The sequence below is a fragment of the Cryptotermes secundus genome, unplaced genomic scaffold (assembly GCF_002891405.2).
Source record: "Cryptotermes secundus unplaced genomic scaffold, Csec_1.0 scaffold961, whole genome shotgun sequence".
NCBI classification, from domain to species: Eukaryota; Metazoa; Arthropoda; class Insecta; order Blattodea; family Kalotermitidae; genus Cryptotermes; species Cryptotermes secundus.
In genome coordinates, this window is record NW_019743658.1 from 150206 (window position 1) to 173765 (window position 23560).

The window sequence follows — 23560 nt, forward strand, 5'->3', positions numbered from 1 at the left end:
AGATGATAGGTGAGGGTGATTGTGGAGCAACTGGTGGAATGAAGAGTGGAAGGGGAAACCGAAGTACTTGGAGAAACCTACCCCAGCGCCACTTTGTCCACCACAAATCCCACTCGACCAGACCCAGGGATCGAACCCGGGCCGCCGCAGTGGGAAGCCAGCGACTAACCTACAAGGGACTTAGACCCACCCCACTAGCATTAAAAAAAAAAGTCAGGTTATAGATACAAATTACCCATATCCACTTACTGAACATCTGAAGTGTCAAATTCACCTAAACAGAATTTTAAGAAGTCCTAATAGAAAACACACTGCATCTCCAGCACAAAGAACAATCGGTTAAAGCTGTTTATGGAAACAATCGTTGTCCATTGAGAATCATATAAATATATTCTGTGGGCAAAATGCAGATATTTTAAATGTTAAAGCTGGGGGTACATAAACTAACAACTGCGTTTTAAAGGGGTTAAATTCAAACCGGAACCACTCGACAGACTCTGGTATGCATATATTCCAGTTACACCAACCCAGTAATTCAAAATTGCCCGTTTTGATCCAAAATACTACTAACCACCTCACACACGCAGTGACTCGGTGCATGTAGACGTTTTGACGGTTCTGTTACTGACGTTAAGTATTATCGCTGAAAATCATTTGTCTGCCTACAAAGCGAATTACACGTTTTCTACTCCCCTCTGGATACAGGCACGTAAATGCTTAACTGAACTGCTGAATGGGCAGTGTACAGGAGCATGACAGTATTTCAACAACTGACTCCACCTTTAACCAGTACAGTAACCAACAAAAATTTAAGAATGCCGTCTTCTGGGATGTGGCTCCGTGCAGATATTTTAACCGACGTTTCTGAGGAACGTATCGCCTCCATCTTCAGGGTATTAGAAATCCGTGAGCGATGGACCAGCGTGAGCAGGTATATGTACACTACAATACGTTCCTCAGATACGTCGGTTAAAAATATCTGCACGGCGCCACATCCCAGAACACGGCATTCTTCATAGTCACCGCCGTGAAAACCTCAATCTTACACCAACCAAAATTTCTTGCACATCAAAGCCTAGTTCACAGCAGATCCTGACATTGCCAAAGCAGCAAGAGAATTCCATGTCAACGTACGTATGTGAACCTGCGCAACGCTGATTTGCGACAGGTTACGAACTTCTTATGATGTGTCAAGGGAAGAACAAGAACTGTGGGCGTTGTGTGTGTGTGTGTGTGTGGGGGGGGGGATTGATATATCGGAATAAAACGATTAGGAACTGAGAAAGCCTGGAGAAAACTACAATGAGGGGCTTCATGATTTGTACCGTTCACCGAATATTAGTGAAGGGCGGGTATTCCCCGTACCTAATTAAGTACAACACCAAGAAGGCGTGTAGAGGAGTGGAGGTATAGCTCCATCATTCTTGACCTCGGCACTGGATGGAGATTGGTCACCTTCACGCCCCGGACGCTCTACCCCGGGGGAAGAGCCCCTGGTACCTACTGTAAAAAATGGCTGTGTGGACCCCAGATTCGGGTGATTAAATAAAGAAGGATAACATGGGTTGGGCATGAAGCATGCCACAGGACAGATGAAAATATATACAAAATTTTGGTTGCAAAACTTAAAGGTGAGAAACCATCTGGGTGACTAATATTGAAATGGATGTTAAGTACGATAGGAGGGTGTCGAATGGATTCATCTGGCTCAGAACAGGGACCAGCAGCTATCGCTTGTGAATATGGTAGTGAAATGCATAAAAGGCGGGGCATTTGTTACAGACTATGATGCATAAATAATCGAAAGAAGGAAAACTGCAGATGACGGTGCCCCATTAACGTAACTTCGCCCGTAACCGGATGCTATTTAACTTAAATTGCTATTCGACGTATATATAATTCCTTATAATTAGCTCTGGTCTAGAAAACAGAAATAAACGGCCGTGGGGAATCGTTGTGCTCACCACGCGACACCCTCTATCCGCTAAAGTTGGCACCGACAAGCGGCGGTCGCTCGGTCGGTATACTTCGCTTGCGAACTAAAGCCACGGAGTTTAGACTGTTTTTTTTTTATAATTAGACTTGGCCGGTCACGGTAGCCCATATGTCTACGGCATACTCTGTCTTCGCTCGCTCGGAAGCCGGGATCGTGGGTTCGAATCCCACATAAGGTATGGATGTTTGGTGTATGCGTTTATTCTGTGTTTAGGTAGAGGCCTTGCGACGAGTTGATCACCCGTCCAAGGAGTCCTACCGTCTGTAAAATGATCAAAATTGAAAAAAATAAAACCTCGACACCGTAAGGTGTAAAAAGAACGTATAAGCAATAATTAGACTTGTCTGTACAAATGCACATTTACAAACCTCCTTTATACATTTACACATTCAGCACATTGCAAGAGTTCAGTAACTTATTAAGCACGTGCCTATATCGGCCACTAATTGTCACCGTAGCAAGAACTGAGGAGCGAAACACGAGTGATAACTTCAGTTCACGTAAACACAACCACTGCATGCCACTGCAAAGGTAATCCTTATCTGTCGAACGCGTGTACTGACCGATAAGCAGCGGACTACCTGTAGGAAGTAGTTACAGAATCCACCGAGTGAGTCGCGTGTGTATCCGCTCCGGGCAACCCACATGCCTAATCTGAGGGTTTCCACAGTTTTTCTCAGTCTCCAGCAAATGGTGTACAACAAGACTGCTTCATTTAAAACTCATGAGAGTCTAATGGTGTAGTACTGCCACTTACCCCTTCAGGATTAAAGTGAATAAAGGACATCGCAATTTCTTACTTCCATCTCCATGTCAGTGGTAGGCTTGAACTATTACATGTATAACACATAACACACAGTACGCTGCTACCATCTACAGGCACGGGTGGAAACTTCTTTCATTACATATCGAAATATCACTAATGACAAAGCGTGGCCGCGCCATAGCTCAAGCGGTTGGTCGCTGGCTTCCCACCTCGGCGGCCCGGGTTCGATCCCGGGGGTCTGGTAAAGTGGGATTTGTGGTGGACAACGTGGCGCTGGGGCGGGTTTTCTCAGAGTACTTCGGTTTCCCCTGCCAATTTTCATGCCACCAAATTCTCCATAATCATAATCACCAGGGGCACGCTACAATAGGCCAATCAGTGACCCCCGTGCCGAGTGGACCCAGTTCGACTCCACCCCCTACTAAGTGAATTAGAAAAAATTAAATTAAACAATTGCGTACAACAGAGAATGAAATCCCTGCACCTGAGGTGTTATCTGTTCCACTATACAGACTCGATGGAGCAGTGTCCTTTTTGAGAAGCGTGTAGTCGCTCAAACGGTCAAAAATTTTCTCCAAATTCCATGAAACCCGAAGGTTCGTTGTTTCTCCATGGGAACGTCACTGGTCACTATCCTGTGCCAGATAAATCCAGTTCATTAAAAGAACCGAAACCAAGAATAATGGTACCCACAAATAACAAAGGCAATTAAGCACCACACTATGGACATGGGGCACACATTCTGAAACTCATCAGTAGCTGCAGTAAGTGGTCAGCTTCATGACCCAGCAGTTCACCAGGAAAAGAGATCATGTTACACATTGGGCAGGAGGCTAGCTGGGCTCCAGGGCCAGTTCGTACCCCCATTATTTAAAATTCACTTCAATGTTTTCCTTTCAGCTAAGCCCAGATCTGCTACGCTGTGCGCGCTCCTGCACAGTAGAATATATAAACATTTTCGCTGATGCCTGATGATAAACACAGTGAACGCCTAACTGACCAGTGACGCAATATCCGCGCGCTGGTGTGCCCACTGTCAAAACATCCTGAAACAGCCGAAGACCCACACAAAACGCGATGCTCCGAAACCTAAGATGCGATGTTAAATGCTGCGGGGCAAGTCCATTTCTTAGTAACTAGTATTTAGATGTTTTGTTTTCTGTTAATCATGGATTACAACATTAACAATCACTGTATTGATATACGTCTATAAACGCATGTGAGGCGTGTTAGCGTAGTCGGTATAGCGACTGGCTACGGGCTGGACGACCGAAGGAGTCTGAGTTCGAATCCCGGTTGGGTCCAGACCGGCTCTGGGGTCCACTCAACTTCGGTAACAGGGGCTCTTTCGCCGGCGGTAAAGCGGCCGGGGCGCGAAGCTGACTATTCACTTCTTACTAGTGCCGAGGTCAAGAAAAACGTGGATCCATAAATCCACTTCCCCATACGCCTTCATGGCGTAGTGTTTAATTAGTTACGGACAGGGTCAAATTTAACTTCATAAACGTATGTCGATTCATGAATCCCAATTCAGAAATTAAATATTCCTTTTACTGATCATTCGGGGTTTCCGATTTTCCAGGGAAATTAATCTCCCATCCACCCCGGATAAGTGGGAGTCTACTATACGAGAATATGCATTCTTAATGGGTGGAAAGAGCCCAAAAAGGATGACCACATGAAACGCTCGACAGATCCATGAACTGCCTACAAGCAGAATGCATTACTCAGTTCAAAATGCTTATGAGTATGGTCCATTACAAAGTATACTATCCACGGTCTTGTACACGTATCAGAACATAACGTTTTGAGAATGCAGGCAGTTGGGTCTGTTAGTGTGGTCCCATAGTGACCGAGACCGTCTATAATAGGCCAAAATGAGCACGTTCCTTCCCAGCTTTTCACCTGAGGATGGATGCATATACAGTATCCGAAGTGTTCAGTTCTGTTTACATACTACAGGACAAAGTCTATCCAGTAGGCCGCGCCATAGCTCAAGCGGTTAGTCGATGGCTTCCCACCGTGGCGGCCCGGGTTTTCTCCGAGTACTTCGGTTTCCCCTGCCAATCTTCATTCCACCAAATTCTCCATCATCATACTCACCCGGGGCAGGCTACAATAGGCCTATCAGTGGCCGCCGTGCCGAGTGAACCCAGTTGGACTCCCCCCACCCCACTAAGCGAATTAAAAAAAAATTATCCAGTAACCCTATGGGGGGTTAAACATTTTTTGTACATTGCTTACAGTCATGATTCTGAGAAAGCAGGAGAAACAGGAGTCCGGCCTCTCTTATCTGAGGCAGACAAGCGGCGCCTCGTGGTGACTGTTGCGCAAGCTAGGTGTTTACATGTGCACAGCAGAGCAGGGCAGAGAAACGCTGAGTGGCTGGGCGTCAGTTTTCTAGCCTCTCGAATCCAAGCTTGAGGCTTCATTTGTGACACGAGTACATATATCTGAGGTTCAACCAATGGTAACAGTTCGGGGACCGATTTTAGCTTTGTGTAGTGGGGGATGTATTGGACATATAAAAAAAATGTTAACTTTCCCCTGCACTTAACTAAGCACTACTCCATGAAATCGTAGATCCACATTTTCTTCATATAGGCATTAGCTGGTGAGTGGTCAGCTTCACGCCCCGGCCGCTTTACCCCGGGGAAAGAGCCCCCAGTACCCACTGGGCAGAAACTAACTAAAATTAAATTCGACCAATATTAAATTTAATCGAAATTTATTCAGTGGTTTCTGACACGGCCTCACTATTACGCATTTCTTTTACTCACTTGAAGCGAAGGGCGATTACAGTTAGCGACTGTAAAATAGAACATGAAACTGTTAACAGGTCATCTGAAGTTTACTTTTGAAAGTTTTTTTTTTTGCGTATTCTTACACAAATGTACACTGATTTTGCACTGAAACATTCCATGGTATTATTTCGCACGACGTGTCTGAAACTTGGGCCCGCTTCTGTTCCTCGCTACAGATCCAGAGGTCATGGGTTCGGTTCCTCGCACTACCAGATCTTCTGGGTAATAGTGGGTCTGGAGCGGGGTCCACTCAGCCTCGTGGGGATAACTGAGGGGCTACTTAAAAGTAGCGGCTCCGGTCTAGGAAACCGAGATTGACGGCCGTGGGGATCCGTTGCGCTGACCACGCGACACCCTCTATCCGCAAAAGTTGGCACTAACTTTGCCGACAAACGGTTGCCCCTCGATCGGTACAGTTCGCTTGCGGACTAAAAGCCATGGAGTTCTTGTCTGAAACTTCATAATGTGGTGTTCTAGGATATGCAACTAGTTATGCAGGTCGTTTGGTTACCGACGTTTTGGAGGAACATGCTACCGCCATCATCTGACTTTACCGCAATACGAATGTCGGCCGGCGAGAAAACCCCGAATTTCATATTCGTGTTTGAAAGAAACATTTACCGCTCAGAAGATCAGCGAAGTGGCCGCAAGAAATGTTAGTAAACGCAGGTCCTTACGTCAAACGGTCTCTGTTCTCGTCTCATAATAACCAATATTGTAATTCGTAGGAAGATTATAAGTAATCTCTTAATTTCAAATTCTATCACGATGCATTCTACAATTCCCTATTTTAAACGTGTAGGCAGATGGACGAACGTGACCTTGGTTATATGAGACCACTACATGAGGGTAGGGTGTACGCGGTAGCGTAGTTTGTTCAGGCACTATGCTACAAGCCGGAAGATCGCGGGTTCGATTCCCGATGAGTTCACTGGATTTTTCAATTAACCTAATCCTTCCGGTCGCACTATGGCCCTGGGGTCGACTCTGCCTCTAACAGAAATGAGTACCAAGAATCTTCGTGGAGGTAAAGGGCGGCCGGCGCGTAAGGCTGACAACCTCACAGCCATCTGTAAGTCGACTGTCTAGAAAATGTGGGAGTCTCGACGTTTCACAACCCTATGGGCCTTCACGGCCTGTTACAGGGGCAGCTTTACTTTACACGAACGTGCAGAATTAGCCACCTCTTAACGATAGTAATGTTAACAACATAAACTGACGGAAAAAAGAAAAAATTGAAAGCCGTCGTGACTGTTGAATATTCTCATACACACGGCAATGTGTACGTGTTAAACAGCTAACTCCTTGGAGTAGAGTCCTTTAGAATCTAACACTTGCTCAGCCGCTCAATAATTTGTACCGTACTCACAATAATTCGGCAATGCGACCTATCCAAAACCCGGCAAAATGAATCCACCGCATCTCCCATTTACTATGCACTTTAATGTTGCCCTCTACTGTACCTTGGTCCCTTCACTGCCTCCTTCCGGCTGCAATGCATCTGTACGATTATGTAATCGCTTTTGTCCACTTTTCTATGATTAAACAGAAAGTCTTTCCGCTTCTGTATGCTAACGTAATCCATCAACGTCTGTATGATCACGTAATTAGTCCCCTTCTGGAAGATTTCGTGAACATTTTTGTCAATTTCTGTATGGATACTTAATTAGTTTGTCCATTTCTGTGTGGATACTTAGTTTGTCCATTTCTGTGTAGATACGTAATCAGTTTGGCCATTTCTGTATAAATACATAGTTTGTTCATTTCTATACGGATACGTAATCAGTTTGTGCATTTCTGTATAGACACGTAATCAGTTTGTCCATTTGTGTACGGATACGTAATGTTTGTCCATTTCTGTATGATTGCTTAATATGTCTGTCCGCTCCTGTGGCAGAACATTATCACTAACAAAATTCGTCCCCACCATTCCTACTAATTGTTTCGTGCTGCAACAGTCGGCTGTTAATTGGACTCGAGGCACAGGATTAAATACAAAATAGCTTCTTTCACTTAGGTTCCCCCCCCCCTCTAAGCTTTTGCAGGAGAACACGTCTTATTCTGCAGCAGAAATTTATTCTTAAGTTTCCCACTAACAATACTAAAGTTTATCAGGAGCGATAAGATATAAATGGTAGGATTTTCATGTCACTTCCATGCAATTTTACAAAACTGTAGAACTTTTCTGTTTGTTAGGGAAATTATTGCTCCGTAAGTATGGCTGGATTATGGAAGTCTTTTCATTCCAACGCTAATTCTTCGGATACTGATTACTTTATCAGGTGAAGCGTGCTAAAAGCACTCTCCCGCTTTCCTGTGGATACTTTGTTTCATTTCTCGAAAGTACAAGAACTTGCATTTCACTGAAACTTGTACGGTGCTGTCATCTTGGCTTACGCTTGAATTTCAGTTGAAAGTATACATGGATAAAAGCTGGAGCGGTTCCCCGTCTAAATTATATCGCTCGAAATTTTCTTAAAACTATGGGCCAATACTCTGATGCAGCCCCAGTTTGCTTTACTTAATTTTAGTTATTTATTTACATATTTATATATACATTTAGTATTTATTAATTTAACGATGCTGTCAAGCAGCAAGGCGACCGCCTCTGCCGTCTAGTGGTCAGAGTTCCTGGATACAGATCCATAGGCCCTGAGTTCGATTCCCGGAGCTACCAGATTTTCTGAGAAGTAATGGGTCTGGAACGGGGTCTACTCAGCCTCGTGAGGATAACTGAGGAGCTATTTCAAGGAAATTGCGGCTCCGATCTAGAAAACCGAAATTAACGATCGGGGGGATTCGATGCGCTGACCACGCGACACCCTCTATCCGCTAAAGTTGGCACTAACTTCGCCGACAAGCGGCGGTCGCTAGGTCGGTATGGTTCGCTTGCGGGCTAAAACCACGGAGTCAAGTAGAAAGGATCATACAGCGTCGAACGGTATGATAGTGAATGACATATCGGAGAGAACGTGGCAGGAAGCTTCGTGAACTGATCTGTACAACCTCCCGGCATTTGACTGGAGGGGTGGGGAAAACATTAAAACCCTCAGTCATGATGACCGGTCTCCCGGTCCAAATTTGAACCCGTGATCTCCGGAATAACAACCACACGTGATAACCGTGGCGTTCTGCAAGCCGGAACTTTCCTCGAATTTTCTAGGCTCATAATTCTATGCAATAAAACGTTAATCCTACTTGAATTGTTAAATGGTTTGGTCCAGAGATCCAAGTACAGCAAACCCTCGTCAATTCGGTTAATCCGAATGTCGGATACTACGGACTGAAATATAAAAATGCTTTTCACGGATGAGCATATACTTTAAAAAGACACGTTGAATTTAGGACGGCAGATGAGTCACTTGTCTGTTCAGATAAAGAGTTTCTTCAAACTTGCATTATTACGTTCAAAAATAAGTGTAACTTCTGAGTAACTTAGGTTCCGTGATAGTATGTGAGGAACCTGCAGCACCTGAAGATGGCCCATTTCAAGTCGAAACATTTAGTGCGTGCTATATAAATAGATAATAAAGTATTGTTGCGTTGCAGGTAACAATTATACATGTTCATTCTGAGCCTTCTATCGATGAATAGTGTATCATCTTTTTACAGTTTTCAAATAAAGCCTTTACAGTGACACTTTTTATCACGGCTAATTTTCCGTTTATTTGTGCTCTAAGTTTGTCCTTTGGGGCTACAATTTGCTTCAATAATCCGAATGATCTCTTCCCGTAATTACTATGGATTACTGCATTATATAAAACCACAAGTGCTCTGTTAAAGTACAGAGTTAATAAACGGAAACTGGGATTGACAAACAGAAGTGAGCGAACACAAAAATTGCAGCTCCACCTGCCAACTCCAAAACTTTTAAAACACACAGTATTTATGCCTACATTGTCGGCAAACAATTTCTTTTAACGAGCAACTCCATGGAGCACAGTCATTCTTGAGAAGCCGATAGTTGCTCAGCTGGTCAACAACCAATAAGAAAAGAAAGACACAGATGGTAACGGCTACATTCAAAAGAGGTTAGCACTGGTCCCCCCCCCTTCGCATTCTAAGCCTGACGAAGCCAGTTATCCCTCATATTCTGATTCGTCATGAGCCCTTTAAAATTATCCCTCCATCTATGCCTACGACTTTCTAGCGGTCACCATCCTTCATATTCTCCGTATGCATGCTATGTCCTCAACCAATCTCATCTTCCTTGATTTGCTCATACAAATATCATCTGGTGATGATTACTGGAAATTATCAAGTTTCTCATTGTGCTGTTTTCTCCATTCTCTTGTTACTTCCCTTCTCCGCAGTTCCCAAAACCTTCAATCAACGTCAGAAGATGAAGCATTAGAATTTCAAATTAAGTGACAGCAATTGCTGTGCACAAACAGCTTTCTAAAGCATGACACAAATATTAATCCTCTTTGTCACTGTTTCACACGGCAGTGCTAACTGTTTAACGCGATGTCATCACCATCAAGGTGAAACGTGTCCCCCACAGTGTTTGTACAAAGATTACCAATATGCTGTAACAAATATGACCGCCATATTTACAACTCAATTACAACAGCCCAAGCTCTCGGGGTAGCCAGCGTACAGATTACGGTCTTGCGTGATGTGGCGCGGTGTTAACTCCACGGAGATGAGTCCTCCTTGGTAAGGGCGCCAGTCGCGTAGTCTCTCTTAGAATCTCATCATTTTATGGAACACGAGGGTTCGTTACCGTGTTCACGAGGCGTCTCCACCGGTCCCTATCTTCAGCCAGACGAATCCAGCCCATACCACGCCATCCTACCTCTCTAAGATCCATTTTAATATTATGCACCCACATATGTGATCTATTTCCTTCTGGCTTCTCCACAAAAGTCCTATACTCATTCTTCTTCTTCTTCTTCTTCTTCTCATTCGTGCTACATGCCCTGTCCATTTCATCCTCCTTGAATTGATCATGTGGCCTGTTCTCTTCAGGTTTCCCGACAATACAATATGCATGCATTTCTCATCCCTCGTTTGTGTTCATTCCACCCACCGTGACTGACTGTCCGTCACACATCAACAAGCGGGGCATTATTCAACAGGGTCTTCCTGTGTGCTTCGCAACAATTCCACGTCATTTCCTAACCGATCCCGTCTCTCTGTCCTCTTTCTCTCCATTTTCTCCTCTCCTATCCCATTCCCCCTCTCCGCCTCTGTAGTTCATACTTCTATCTTCCTGTCTTTCGTCTCCTCTGCAGTTCCACACTCCTTCCCATCCCGCCTCCCACCCTTCCTCCCTTCACGCCGCTGCAGTTCCTTACGCCTATCGCACCCCGTCTTTCTGCATCCTCTTTTCGTCCCTTTTCTCCTCTGCAGTTCCATACTCTATCCGATTCTGTCTCTCCCCGTCCACTTTCCTTCCCTTGTTTCCTCTGCAGTTCCATCCTTCTATCCGATTCTGTCTCTCTCCGTCCATTATCCTTCCCTTGTCTCCTCTGCAGTTCCATACTTCTATCCGATTCTGTCTCTCTCCGTCCATTATCCTTCCCTTGTCTCCTCTGCAGTTCCATACTTCTATCCGATTCTGTCTCTCTCCGTCCATTATCCTTCCCTTGTCTCCTCTGCAGTTCCATACTTCTATCCGATTCTGTCTCTCTCCGTCCATTATCCTTCCCTTGTCTCCTCTGCAGTTCCATACTTCTATCCGATTCTGTCTCTCTCCGTCCATTATCCTTCCCTTGTCTCCTCTGCAGTTCCATACTTCTATCCGATTCTGTCTCTCTCCGTCCATTATCCTTCCCTTGTCTCCTCTGCAGTTCCATACTTCTATCCGATTCTGTCTCTCTCCGTCCATTATCCTTCCCTTGTCTCCTCTGCAGTTCCATACTTCTATCCGATTCTGTCTCTCTCCGTCCATTATCCTTCCCTTGTCTCCTCTGCAGTTCCATACTTCTATCCGATTCTGTCTCTCTCCGTCCATTATCCTTCCCTTGTCTCCTCTGCAGTTCCATACTTCTATCCGATTCTGTCTCTCTCCGTCCATTATCCTTCCCTTGTCTCCTCTGCAGTTCCATACTTCTATCCGATTCTGTCTCTCTCCGTCCATTATCCTTCCCTTGTCTCCTCTGCAGTTCCATACTTCTATCCGATTCTGTCTCTCTCCGTCCATTATCCTTCCCTTGTCTCCTCTGCAGTTCCATACTTCTATCCGATTCTGTCTCTCTCCGTCCATTATCCTTCCCTTGTCTCCTCTGCAGTTCCATACTTCTATCCGATTCTGTCTCTCTCCGTCCATTATCCTTCCCTTGTCTCCTCTGCAGTTCCATACTTCTATCCGATTCTGTCTCTCTCCGTCCACTTTCCTTCCCTCGTCTCCTCTGCAGTTCCATACAACTACCCCATCCCACCCCTCAGCGTACCTTCCTCCCTTCCTCCTCTGGAGTTCCGTACCGACATGCATATAATAATGGAGGGCATGCAATGTGTTCTGGCAACACGCCACACATCAGATCTAGCCTATTAATTCAGTGCTTCGCCCACATTCATCCAAAGTGTCAATACATTATAATTATCATTATCAACATCGTCATCTTCCTTGTTAATGATAATTCACTGTAGACACACGATGCATACGAACGCTTTACAATAATTTTGGTATGAGTAATGAGTATTTTCTTACGTGCTAACGACCGGAATGCCCGATCTTCCCTCAGGATACGGCCTCGTTCCTTATCACTATCTCAATATATATTTGCTAAACGGCAGGAACTGCAAAAATAAAAAAAAAAACACACAACTTGGCACGAGGGTTTCGGTCACATAAATCCAACACTACTGCAATACTGTGGAGCCGGGGTAGCTCGGTATAGCGAAGGGCTACGGGCTACATGACTATCTTCGATTCCCGGTTGGAGCAAAATATTTCACTCTACTCCACAGCGTTCTCACGGGCTGTGGGGCCCACAAAACCTCCTAACCGATGAGTAGGCAGTAAAGCGACCGGAACATGAAGCTGTCACCTCCATCTGGTCCATCCCTAGCATATCTCCGTGGCGTGCTGTTTACTTAATTAAGCACAAGGACAACTTTTATCTTTTTTACCTTTACCATTGCAATATTTGTACATCGCTTTCTGAGGCCCTGTGATTTTCGGCGTTAAGCCGTTGTAGTTTAACATACATATTACTTACTTACTTACTCATGGAGCTGAGCCCTTAATTGCCGTGTTCACAAGAGCTCTCCACTGGTCCCTATCCTGAGCCAGATCAATCCAATCAATCCCTTCCTCTCTCTAAGATACATTTAAAATTATCCACCCACCTATGCCTTGGTCTTCCCAGTGGTCTCCTTCCTTCTGGCTTTCCCACCAATATCCTACGTGCATTCCTCGTCTCCACCATTCGTGCTACATGACTTGCCCACCTCATCCTCCTTGAATTGATCATTCTAATTAAACTTGGAGAATTAAGCAAACAGATATTTATAGACAACAATAAAGATATGAAATTATGCATAAAACAACAGCGTTGGCGCCATGTGCTTCAGTTTCCTCACGTACATTTGTCGCTCCTATTATTTGCGAATTAAACTAAACATGTATTCAGGCAACACCTACACTCAGATGAGATGATATTAAAACTGGACTAGATTCATCTGGCTCTGGATAATGACAAGTGGCAGGCTCTTTCGAATACGGTAATGAACCTTAAGGTTATATAAAGTTCCATGAATTTCCTGAATGGCTGAACGACTGATGGATTCTCAAGGACTCACCTGCATGGAGTCAGTTTGTTAGTTACAATTTTCACAACATAAGCTCGCTGAACAGCAATATCCGGTTCTTTGTGATGGAGACGCGACGTATTCATTGAGCTAGGAACGGAATTCTTAGCTCTCTGGCTACATGCATTTATATGATTTCATTATAGTTTTCCCCGATTTTCTTTATTTCCTCACACACCGCAGTAGCTCATTGCATTAGTATGCACACATTTTGGGAGGAAAAAGGGCTTTACTCTCCTCCACTAGAATTTTGCCTGTGGTTCTGTATGGGTGTGAAACTTGGTCTGACATTAATGGAGGAACACGGACTGAGGGTGTTTGAGAACAGGGTGCTGCGATTATTTGGACCCGAGAGAGATGAAGTGACAGGAGACTGGAGATAACTGCACAATGAGGAGCTTCATAACTTGTACTCTTCTCCAAGCATAATTAGAATGATCAAGTCAAGGAGGATGAGATGGGCAGGGCATGTAGAATTAATGTGGAAGAGGAATACATATAGGATATTGGTGGGAAAGGCAGAAGAGACCACTGGCAATACCAAGGCGTAGGTGAGTGGACAATATTAAAATGGATCTTAGAGATATAGGATTGGATGGTATGAATTGGATTGATCTGGCTCAGGATAGAGACCAGTGGAATGCTCTTGTGATCCTTCGGGTTCTATAAAATGCTGGGAAGTTCTCGAGCAGCTGCACAATTGGCGGCTTCTCAAGAAGGGCTCAGCTCCATGAAGTTCACACCGAAAAAATAACAGTTGTCCGCATTACCCGTCATTCCCTCGTTCAAGAAGTACGGAAACGAGACGCCATTTCTCTTCATTTGCATGCAATGGCGGTCTGTAGTGTACGGAGATGCATTTATTTCAGAGAGCTTGGTTAGAGATGATGATACGTCTTAATGATAAAGTTTTCGAGCGTTTTTATATCCGTCTATCTTGCTAGTAGCCCGGGGGTAGCGGGGTGGGGGAGGCGTGCTTTCGTCTACTCAATTCATTACTTCGTTCCTCATTCCCACGCTCATCACAACTGTCTCCAAGCAACCACTGTAAAGTTACAACTTTTTCTTTCCAAAGCCGGTAACATCTTTTTATCTCATACCGTCACCATAAAGTTTAAAATCTCAAAGGGACTTAATGCTACTTCTTAACCTGGGTAACTATATCACCTGATTTTGCCCTGAGAGTGTATCGACGCGTCTGGCAATTCTGGGAATAAAGAACAATTATTTCGCAATAATTTTCATTTTGTGCATCCTGTTGTTATTATATACAATCCTTTATTGGAATCCGTCGTAACACAACATAAGGGTCACGGTCAACATTACCCTAGCTACATATTTCGGCTTTTAAAGCCATCATCAGGCAAACACACACAACTGAACTGCAATTCATTGTGACAGTAGAACTGGACACTTGACAGCTATCTTATATTATAAAATACAAGGTATAAAAATACAATGAATTACAAAATTATTATAAAACGAAAGTTATACAATAAAATATGGTTAAAAACCCCTTCATATAATATTGCATATTATGAAGTCATTCTGTTGCATTCTTGTTATATTCAAGACTTGTATACATGTAATAAACTGCTTGGAGGCCCGCGGTATGGATGTAATAAAGCAAAGCTATCCCTGTAACAGTGAAGGCCCATAGGGTTGTGAGACGTTGAGGCTCCCACATTTTCTAGACAATCGGCTCAAAGATGGCGGTAAGGTTGTCAGTCTTACGCGCCGGCCGCGCTTTACTCCCCAGGAAAATTATTTAATTAATTCCTGGTACTCATTTCTGTTAGAGGCTGAGTCAACCCCAGGGCCATAGTGCGGCTGGAAGGATTAGGGCAATTGAAAAAAAAATCGAATTACCTCATCGGGACTTGAACCCGTGACCTTCCGGGTTGTAGCACAGCCCCTCAACAACTGTGTAGTATTATTTGAAATTAACTGTTTGGCCGGTGTCTCATTTTACAATGTATTTTGTCCGCTCTGGTGGGAATACAGATTGCAATTCAAGCTGCAATCTGTATTCCCACCAGAGCTAAGATAATGCTGACCTTGAGCGTTATGTTGTGTTACGACGGACTCCAATAATGAACTGTATTTCACAATACATAACTGAGTGCCTGGTTTTATAAAGAACACTCGCTGTGTTTTCTGTTTGGTAGGAATGCGTTTTTAATATTGTCACGTGTCCGGGGTTCCGTGCGGCTTTGACGTAGCTGTATTATTGGGAGACTCGTTTATAATTACACTTACAATCACTACAATCACCCTGACATAACTTCTTCCAGAAGATGTGGCCTGACTAGTCAATCTTCTCTAGTCTCTCACTACTCTCTGCGCTTCCCGGATCTCTCCCCTGACTGTCGCAATCTACCCTCTTAAAGTACATCTTCGCGTACTGCCGAGAGAACACATTGTCCAAGGGTTCTCTGTCTTCGACGCAGCGTTGGGCAGCGGCAACTCAACAATTCTATCTTTGCTGCCTAGGTAATTTCCTAACTGCCTATGTATTCGTTTCTATTTTAGCCGTTGCGTAGCAATGGACGTCATATAGTCCGGCTTTTAGGCGGCACGCCACAATATTATTAAGATAAATTTCAGGCTTCGAAGGGTTTGCTGGCACTGAAAAAATGCGACTTAAAACAATGAAATATCCCAACATAAAGTATTATGTAAATTTATAATTACCTCATCTTTTAACGACGTCATAGGCTCTCTTGATCGAAGAGTGGATTTTATGCGACACCCAAATGGAAATTTACCTGAAACATACAGAAAATAACACAAAATAAATCTTGTGCGTTTAAAACCGGCAACAAAAAATATGGTAACTATACTAACCTCAAGATGCATCGTCGCTCATAGAACCAAGCAAATTCCCTCCTCCTACGGAAGCAAAGGTTCATTACCGTATTCACAAGAATCCATCAGTGCACACCCGCACACCTCAACACATCACTCTCCATTTTACTCCATGTTTTCCAACTGGTCTCCTTCCTCAAGGTATTACGAACGCATGCTACACGCTCCGCCCATCTCATGTGACTTGATCACTCAATAGCAATTGGTGTTAAAGAGCAAATTGTGAATCCCCCCACTCTGCTAGGTTCTTCATTTCCCCAGTTACGTGGTAAAAAAAATCACAGAATGGATAGGTCTGTCAGTAAACCAGTGAATTTTCTATTTCAGATATCAACATATTATTCAGTTTGCCAACGAAACACACTTCGATTTAGTCCTTTAATTAATTTTTTTAATTCGCTTAGTGGAGGGTGGAGTCCAGCTGGAACCACTCGTCACGGCGGCCACTGAATGGCCTATTGTAGCCTGCCCCAGGTGATTATGATGGAGAATCTGGTGGAATGAAGATTTTGGCAGGGAAAACCTAAGTACTCGGTGAAAACCTGCCCCAGCGCCACTTTGTCCACCACAAATCCCACTTGACCAGACCCGGGATCGAACCCGGGCCGCCGCGGTGGGAAGCCAGCAACTAACAGCTTGAGCTATGGTGCGGCCACATTTAGTCCTTTAGAGCGCAGTGGTAAGAACATATACCACCTGCTTTAACAATTCAAAGCTCTGCCTTTCGCTCACACGCTGCACTTAATGAGCTTTGGATGATTCTAATATTATTTCCCTTAACAGTATCACCGCGTTGCTCTATGTAATTGAGACGCGGAGGTTTTTTCCTGAGGTAGAAGGTAGATTTTTAAAATTATTTCGATGACGTTCAAGCCTCAAATGGATACCATATTTCCTGCTGTTTTGCTTCATGCTGCTTTTATATTCAATGAGGAAGGTTCATTTTTCACGGAGTTATGACGTGGTTATGAACGTTAAGCAGGCACCTACTGCCTCTGTCTTCATGGCAGGAGTGAGAAATTTACGTAACCAGGGGTCACAACCCAGAAGATCGCAAACACTAATCTTCAGCGCCTTCGAAAACTCAGAATCTTGCATGCCATGGCAGTATCAAGCAAAGCGGTTACTATACTTACCACCTGCTTCAACATATACTCGTAATAACTCTACAGAGTAGCCATATGTTTCGTATAATTCTCAGAATAAACAGCAATCATTTACCTAAATAATTGTAACCAACTTGACTTTGTAATAGTGGCTCTCGGGGTTTTCTGTAATTTATAAACTGTAAAGTTCTGAATGAACTTCATGATTCACAGAACTAAACCCTCAGTTATATTAAGCTAAGTCTACGCGAGCAAAAGGTCAGACAAACATTTCTTCCGTTGAGATACAAGAACTAGTAAGGCCGACGTATGCGTTTCAAGTCTTCTTTACGGACTACACTATCCATCTGTGGCTCTACAGCCCTTTATTGGACCCTGGCCGCTTTTTCGGTTTCTTAAACTTTTTACACAAGCTGAAGGTCTCCTTGGATGGGGGATCAGCCCGTCGCAAGGCCGCTACCTACACACAGAACCACACAAAGAAAAAACGCACACAGACATCCATGTCTCGCGTGGGATTCGAACAAGCGATACAAGTGTTGAGCGGGTGAAGACAGTTCATGCCTTAGACGGCTCGGCCGATATGATCGGCCCCGATTACACTAATACCACACCTATAGGCGGAGTTGCTGTGTTCCCCCGTGCATTCTCACTAACTAAACCAAAACTGACACACTCGAGGTCAGAGCAATATCACGCTTTGGTCTGCCGCTCCGCACCATCGCGCCAGGTTCCGTTTTTGTGTGCCTCTGTGCGTTTAGCACCGACCAGCCGGCCGGCGGTGTGGTCAGGCATGAGGTATTTCTTCTATGCAACACTAAAAATGTGAGAATTGCCCAACAGCATTATCCCTTTGAAGAATAAAGATTATCTAAAAATATTTTTTTTTAATCAGTTCCTATCTCACGGGAAAAAAACTGTGTCTCCATATCAAAGAACAGTCAGTTTATGTGGTGTAGGGTAATAATAGCTGTTTAGGTAACACGTATATAGTATATAGATCTAGACTGTACGGAAAAAAAAATGAAGTTTTCAATGTTAAAAGCTGGTGGTACATAAAGTAACCACTTTGCTTTGCGGAAGGCTAGGAACTAACTTTATAAATATTACTTAGAACTTCACACTTCAAAGAATTGACAAGTTGGCAACAAACGCATTTCGAAATGTGCTTTAGAAGCTGATAGTCGCTCATTTAACGCACTCTATCGAGTCAGTGAGCAGAGGAATATCCTACACGAAATATGAAAACAGAAGGCTAATTGGATTGGTCATATCTTACGCAGTAACTATCTTTTAAAAGAATTTATTGAAGGAAAGATAGAGGGGCGGATAGAAGTGACCAGAAGACGAGGAAGAAGACGTAAGATGATGCTGGATGACCTTGGGGACAGAAGAGGATATTCTCATTTGAAGGAGAAAGCTCTAGATCGCATTAAGTGGAGGAACTGTTTTTGAAGAGACTGTGGACCTGTCGTCTGATGAATGAATCGATCCAAAATGTTCATTACCGAGCTCGCATGGATTAGATGAATCCAACCCACAGCTATTACCGCAGGATATACCCGTTTATGACCACGTCTTCGAAGTGGCCTCCTCTCCTCTGGTTTCCGGGCTAAAATTTTGTATGCATTTCTCGTCTTCCCCATTCATGTCACATGCCCTCCAACCTATGTCCTTCCGTTTACAAATCCAATAATATCCGATAAAAGGCAAGTGTCCATGCAGAAGAGTACTTATAATTCTCGTACTTAATCCCCCATATCCATATAAAATGGAAAATTCCACGGACTACGATACATTGCGGTCTCCGCCCCCACCCCCACAAGTAATTAAACCGGCTACTCTCTCTCCCACTTACACAACATACAGTATATACACACATATATATATATATATATATTTACCTTTGATACAAAGGAACACAGCTTAACGATACGACTAACTAATGACGTGGCCTCCATGTTTAAACAAGTCTCCCTCCCTTGCCACAGTGGTACAGTTCAGAATAATGATTTGTAAACTTCAGTGGCGGATCGTACCTGTACGCCACGTGAGACGGCAGTGCTCTAAAGCACTCTGTTAACTATATGTTATTATTACGGCCCTACAGCCCTTTGCTGGGTCCTGGCCGCCTTTTCAGTTTCTTGATCCTATACACTGTCGGTAGGACTCCTTGGACGGGGGGAACAGCCCGTCGCAAGGCCTCTACCTACACACAGAATAAAACAAACTCCGTGGCCTATAGTCCGCAAGCGAAGTATACCGACCGAGTGACAGCCGCTGGTTGGCGAAATTAGTGCCAACTCTTGAGGACTGAGGGCGTCACGTGGTCAGCTCAACGGATCCCGACGACCGTTAATCTCGGCTTTCTAGGCCGGAGCCGCTATTTCCTTCCAAACACGGAATAAACGCACACAATACAGACATCCATGCACAGAATGGGATTCTAACACACGATCCTAGCGTTCGAAGACAGCTCATGCCTTACAACGCGCGGCCACTGTGATCGGCTGCTAACTATTTGTAGCACAAAATTAAACATTTAAAGGCTCTGCATTCCACTACAGCGTATTTATACGTTTCGCGTCATTCTCACAACAAACAGTAATTATTTCCGCTACACAGCATGAACCGATTCGGCCTTCACACTGTACCACCTGTGGCGTAAGAACTGAGGTATTACTTAGATGAATTTAGTGCTTAAAATTATTATATATTAATATGAATAGATGTCAAAAGTGTTCACATTCCTTGTATCACTAGTATATGCAGATTTTAATTTTGGACTAATGTCGCTTTTGGGCGCACGAAGTAGCGCAATTGGTTGAGGCACTATGCTACAAGCCGGAGGGGTCGCAGTTTCTTTCCGAACAAGTTACTTGGATTTCTCTACTGACCTAAACCTTCCAGCCGCACTATGGCCCTGGGATCGACTCAGCCTCTAACAGAAACGAGTACCAGGAATCTTCCTGGGGGATAAAGGACGGCAGGCGCGTAAGGCTGACAACTTTACCGCCATCTGTGAACAGACTGTCTAGAAAATGTAGAGCTTCGACGTCTCACAACCCTATGGGCTTCCAAGGCGTGTTACAGGGATAGCTTTACTTTTTTCTTTACCTAATGTCACTTTTGCAAAAACACGTTCGAATTACTGCCCCTTGGGGTTATGTTTCTCTAGCAACGGAGTACATAACTAAAATAGGGATGTGAACGTAAACTGGGAAGTTTATATGTACTGCTGTGCAACATTCTCTTTGCAAACGTCTTTTTTTTTTCGCTTTACTTTTATACTTCATCGGATAATTTAACGTGACGTAATCAAATTCCTCTGAAGACGTTACGCAAGAAAGACAAGGCAAGAGAGCATATATTACTTTAAGAATTCAACCACTCGTTACATGCGTCATAAAAGAACTTTCGCTTCGGCAAGAACTGAATAAAACTTCGGTACATGTTCAAAATAACTGCACAACCACAAAACTTTATGTATTTAGTGGGTTAGTTTGTCAAGGTGATATTAATAATGATAATACATTTTGTCCACAGTAGAATTCTCATGTTGTGCTATCCTATTATAAATGCACCTAAGAAACAGATGAGGAAAAAGACACAACACAACTTTTTATACTCCATAAATACTCGAAGACTAACTTCACAAAACAATTTACAATTACAAATAATTTTTAAGTCAATATTTCTTAAAAAATTACAAGACGTAAAAAAGTAAAATTAACGATACAGGGTATCAACGGTGAAATTTTATTCTGCGTTATATAATTCTTCGGCCGCCTCTGTGGTCTGGTAGTCAGAGTTCACGGCTACAGATCCGGAGGTCCCGGGTTCGATTCCCAGCGCTACCAGAATTTCTGAGAAGTAGTGGGTCTCGAACGGGGTCCACTCAGCCTCGTGAGGACAACTGAGGAGCTATTTCAAGGATATAGCGACTTCGGTCTAGAAAACTGAGATTAACTGCCGTGGAGATCCGTTGCGCTGATCACGTGACATGCTCTATCCGCAAAAGTTGGCACTAAGTTCGCCGAGAAGCGGTGGTCGCTCGGTTGGTATGGTTCGCTTGCGGACTACAGACCACGGAATTTTTTTTTTATTTATAACAGTATCTTTGGACAAGTTTCCGTGCGTGCTAGTGTTCTTGAGACTTCTTTCTATATACCTCATTATCATCATCATTATTATTATTATTATTATTATTATTATTATTAAACTGAAATCTACTATTCCCAGTTTTCTGCTATCTTCGTAATATTCTGATACATAATTCTGTGCCTTGCGACGTCGCCATTGTTCTTTGGTCTATCGTCAACATCCATCACTCAGATTCATACACGTACACATATGTATGGCTGCTACTCGAGAGAATTTTAGTTCAAGCCGAATTCCACGTAGCAGCTCGTTCGTGGGAAGTTCAGTCCCTTAGCTACTCAAGAAATTCTCAGCGTTTTGTCAAAGCCGAAGGTTCATGGCCGTATTCACAAGAGCCCAAGGCTGATAGCTCTGGAACCAACTATATATGCAGTTGTTTTAGGGACTCTGTCCTGTAAATCAAGTAATTTTAGATTAAGGGTCAGGAAAGTAACGAGGCGAAGTGAACTGTGGCGAGGATGTCAAGGGTACCTAAGTATACGGAAGTGGACTAAAATTTGAGAGCACGTGAATATGACATTACCTATTCTATTACCGTTGCTGTTTAGTCTATAGAATACTTATTTCTCATTAGTATTAATTTATTCAGAGTTGTAATCGTTATTTGCACTGTATTCATTTTGTGTAATCTGTTCTTTATTGTTTGTGTAGTTCTGTGTAAGTGTGGTGTGTCAGTTTGTGTGATGTGTGTTGTGTCTTATTGTTATATCACTGCCATCGGGTAAAAAACATCTGCAGTCTAAATAAAATAATAATAATAATAATAGCAGTAACAAGAATTTTCATAATTTTTGCTGGAATTTAATTTTGGAAATTTTTAGTAGCGTGCGTTATATAACTGCACACAACTACTGAAATCTATTTATTACGTAATTCCTTAACTCTGTTATCCATACAATAACCAATAGGAAGGAATTAAGTTATCAATACAGACGTTATGTAATTTCTTTAACTTACAACCAGCAGAGAAGAACACAGAAAAGTAAGGGAACGTATTTACATATTTCATTAGGTTCTATATCGACATCGCCAATTAATGTCAAACAAACTCCGCTATTCTCTGGGCTTGTTATAAATAAACCATTGCGTAAGAACATTCATATCCATGTTAAAGTGGTCCCTTGTCAATACGGCGTTCCGCGTCTTCCAGTTGGGTATGAAATAGAAACCTCCAGATACGGAGGGTATAGACTCGGGGACATCTAACAAGGGGTAGTCCTCTAGACTGGACGTTTGAGCTCACAATAAACAACGAGAAGTTCTGGAAAGTCAAAGTCACACTGCGACTGACTGTCGGTCAGTCAGTATGTCTTGGCGTCGAGCCCCAGACTGTTTGCCACTTACGGTCTTGTTTTTTGTTGGGCGCTCTCTGACGAGAGGACGGGTCTGTCATTTGTACATGCCGCTGGACCTTGACAGCGCAGTCTTTCTCGGGTCCGAGTTCCCTGGGACTCGCGACCATATTTTACTGTCTCAGATTTGAAACTTCCATTTTCGTCGCCTCCTACGACTCGCAGGGTCACGGTGGAGGTATCTGACCACGCCTCCACACGGGTTTGTTTTGGAAAGAACTAATCGCTTACTTTCCTTTGATACGACACGGACCGCATAGTAAACGAGTCCGAAAATTCTTCTACTGTTGTTTATGTATTCGTTGCCATAGTAACGTTTTTATCGAACCGTTGCCTAGCAACAATAGGGGGACACACATACGGGCACACAGACTGATGGGAGGGATTTATGAAGTATATTGTTGAGATGCGCTCAGGTGCCATGATATACGCACCAAGTTTCTTAAAGATTGGTTCAGGCTTTAAAAAGTTAACAGGGAAGGGGACCACTTTTATTTATTTATTTATTTATTTTCAAAATAAGGAAAGCAGTCTTGTGTTAAGAACATAACCCGAGGGCGTCAGAAAGGATTTTCATGCAATTTTATACTGGAGAGTTTCAGTAAAGTATGTCACATTTAAATTTTAATTAATATCGCATAAAAATAACGGGCACTTTACATAATGACCTAAATTGCGTTTCTCTGCGCATCTCGAGCGTAAGTCGCTAAACGTTTACTGCCGCGAAACATGTTTCCAACAAAGTT

At 43.4% G+C, this 23560-nt stretch overlaps 1 protein-coding gene across 2 annotated transcripts in view; it reads right to left on the bottom strand.

Moving 5' to 3' along the window:
* The window catches only part of LOC111874233 (insulin-like growth factor-binding protein complex acid labile subunit), a 168289-nt gene that overhangs the window by 63725 nt on the left and 81004 nt on the right, over positions 1-23560 (bottom strand). For both annotated transcript variants that reach the window (XM_023869550.2, XM_023869549.2), the window contains exon 2: positions 16022-16095. In XM_023869550.2, the coding sequence (XP_023725318.1) occupies positions 16022-16042 (21 nt within the window). In that variant the 5' untranslated portion in view covers positions 16043-16095. The remainder of the gene's footprint in view (positions 1-16021; positions 16096-23560) is intronic.